Source organism: Acanthamoeba castellanii (genome assembly GCF_000313135.1).
Source record: "Acanthamoeba castellanii str. Neff unplaced genomic scaffold scf7180000083329, whole genome shotgun sequence".
Classification (NCBI taxonomy): domain Eukaryota; phylum Discosea; order Longamoebia; family Acanthamoebidae; genus Acanthamoeba; species Acanthamoeba castellanii.
This window is the reverse complement of record NW_004457334.1, coordinates 14,677-16,150: the sequence shown is the minus strand read 5'-3', so window position 1 is coordinate 16,150 and position 1,474 is coordinate 14,677. Positions and strand designations below refer to the sequence as shown.

The 1,474-nt window shown below is 57.1% G+C and overlaps 1 protein-coding gene across 1 annotated transcript; it reads right to left on the bottom strand.

Annotated features, from left to right (window-relative positions):
• Positions 1-34: 34 nt before the first annotated feature.
• ACA1_009060 (uncharacterized protein) lies at positions 35-960 on the bottom strand (the record flags this gene model as incomplete). The annotated part of the gene is made up of 4 exons (XM_004335695.1): positions 35-110; positions 200-450; positions 589-724; positions 864-960. Coding segments are annotated over 4 exons (560 nt in total), but the record flags the coding sequence as incomplete, so codon positions are not given.
• Between the last annotated feature and the right edge of the window lie 514 nt (positions 961-1,474).

Sequence of the window (1,474 nt, the reverse complement as noted above, 5' to 3'; positions counted from 1 at the left end):
GTGTGACAGAGTGACACATGTGCGATGTGTGTGGTGCACATACCAAGGTTGCCCTTGCCCACAGACATGACAAACAGGTGCAGGCTGTTCTTGAACGCGGCGAAGCACGTCTGCTTTGATGACCACACGTCGGTTCAGGGAAGTGATCAAGCCAAAGAGCGAAAGCGAAAGCGAGAGGAAAAGAGCGAAAGCGACGAACCCGGAAGAAGAGAGGGTTCATCCGGTAGAGCGTGCCCATGGAGATGTAGGCGATGACGAGAAGGAGAGCGAAAGCGAGGATTCCTCCAGCAAGGAGAGGAGGCACCTCGTCTTCTTCGCTCTTCTCGGACGTGTCGACGTCGCCTTCGCTCTTTGCCTCCTTGCGCCGCGACGGCGGGAGCAGCTCGAGCGGGAACTCGACCGTCTCGCGGCGGGCTCCAGCGACGGGCCGCAGAAGAGGAAATTCTTCCGCTGCATCACGTCCGCAAATGGCTGTCCAATTCCCCACATAACAAACAAGCTGAGCAATCACGCGGCTTCAGGTGATGGGTGGTGGGTGGTGAAAAGTTCACCTGAAAGTAGGCAGAGGTGGAGATGAGGTTGAGTTACGGCCCGCCCGTGAAGAGGTTGGTGACGGTGAGCCCGGTGATCTGGAACCGCGTCAGGAGGCGTTCGAGGATGTGGTTGCTCTCCTTCACATACTCGCCGCCCTCGAAGCATGATGCCGCGGGCGATGATCGTCTTGCTCTTCACGTACCCACGCCACTGTGGCGCTAGACCTGTTTCATGTCGTGTGCGGTGACGCGTGTGCGTGTGCGGGGGCGCGTGTGCGTGCGGTCGCTTATTAAAGAAAGGAATCGCTCCATACGAGACGTCCGCCGTACCGGGGAAGCAGCAGACGTAGGGTCGGTTGAGGATCTTGCCAAGGAAGATGCCCCAAATGGCGCTGATGTCGTGCACGATCAGGTCGTACCGCTCCATCTTCAACTGATCGATCAAAGAAGCCTGCACGTGTCGTGTGACATGCGCGATGGTGAGGTGTAACATCCATCACCCGAGCAGAAGAAGACAAGGGCACCTACGACACGTGCAGGATATGCTCGGCAGCGTCAAGCATTCCGCGCGCAGTGTTGAAGATGTTGGTGATTTCTCTCTTCAACTTGAACTCCTCGTAGGCGTAGCTCCTGTTGGTTGCGAACGTCAGCCATTGAATTGGGCACCACACCTGCACGTGCTGACCAAAGACCTGCAGTCCACCTGGCCCTCACCTGAACTCGGCGCCGGTGGCCTTGACCTTCTCGCAGAAAGACGCTGACGCGTAGTAGACCACTTCGTTGCCCCGGAGGACCAGCTCCGAGGCCAGGTCGAGCGTGGGGTTGATGTGCCCGTGCAGTGGCACATTGAGGAACAGCACATGTATCCCGCTCGCCCTGTGATGCTGTGGCTGTGCCGTTTAGCAATACGTTATAATTTATAATATTATATTATTTGCACA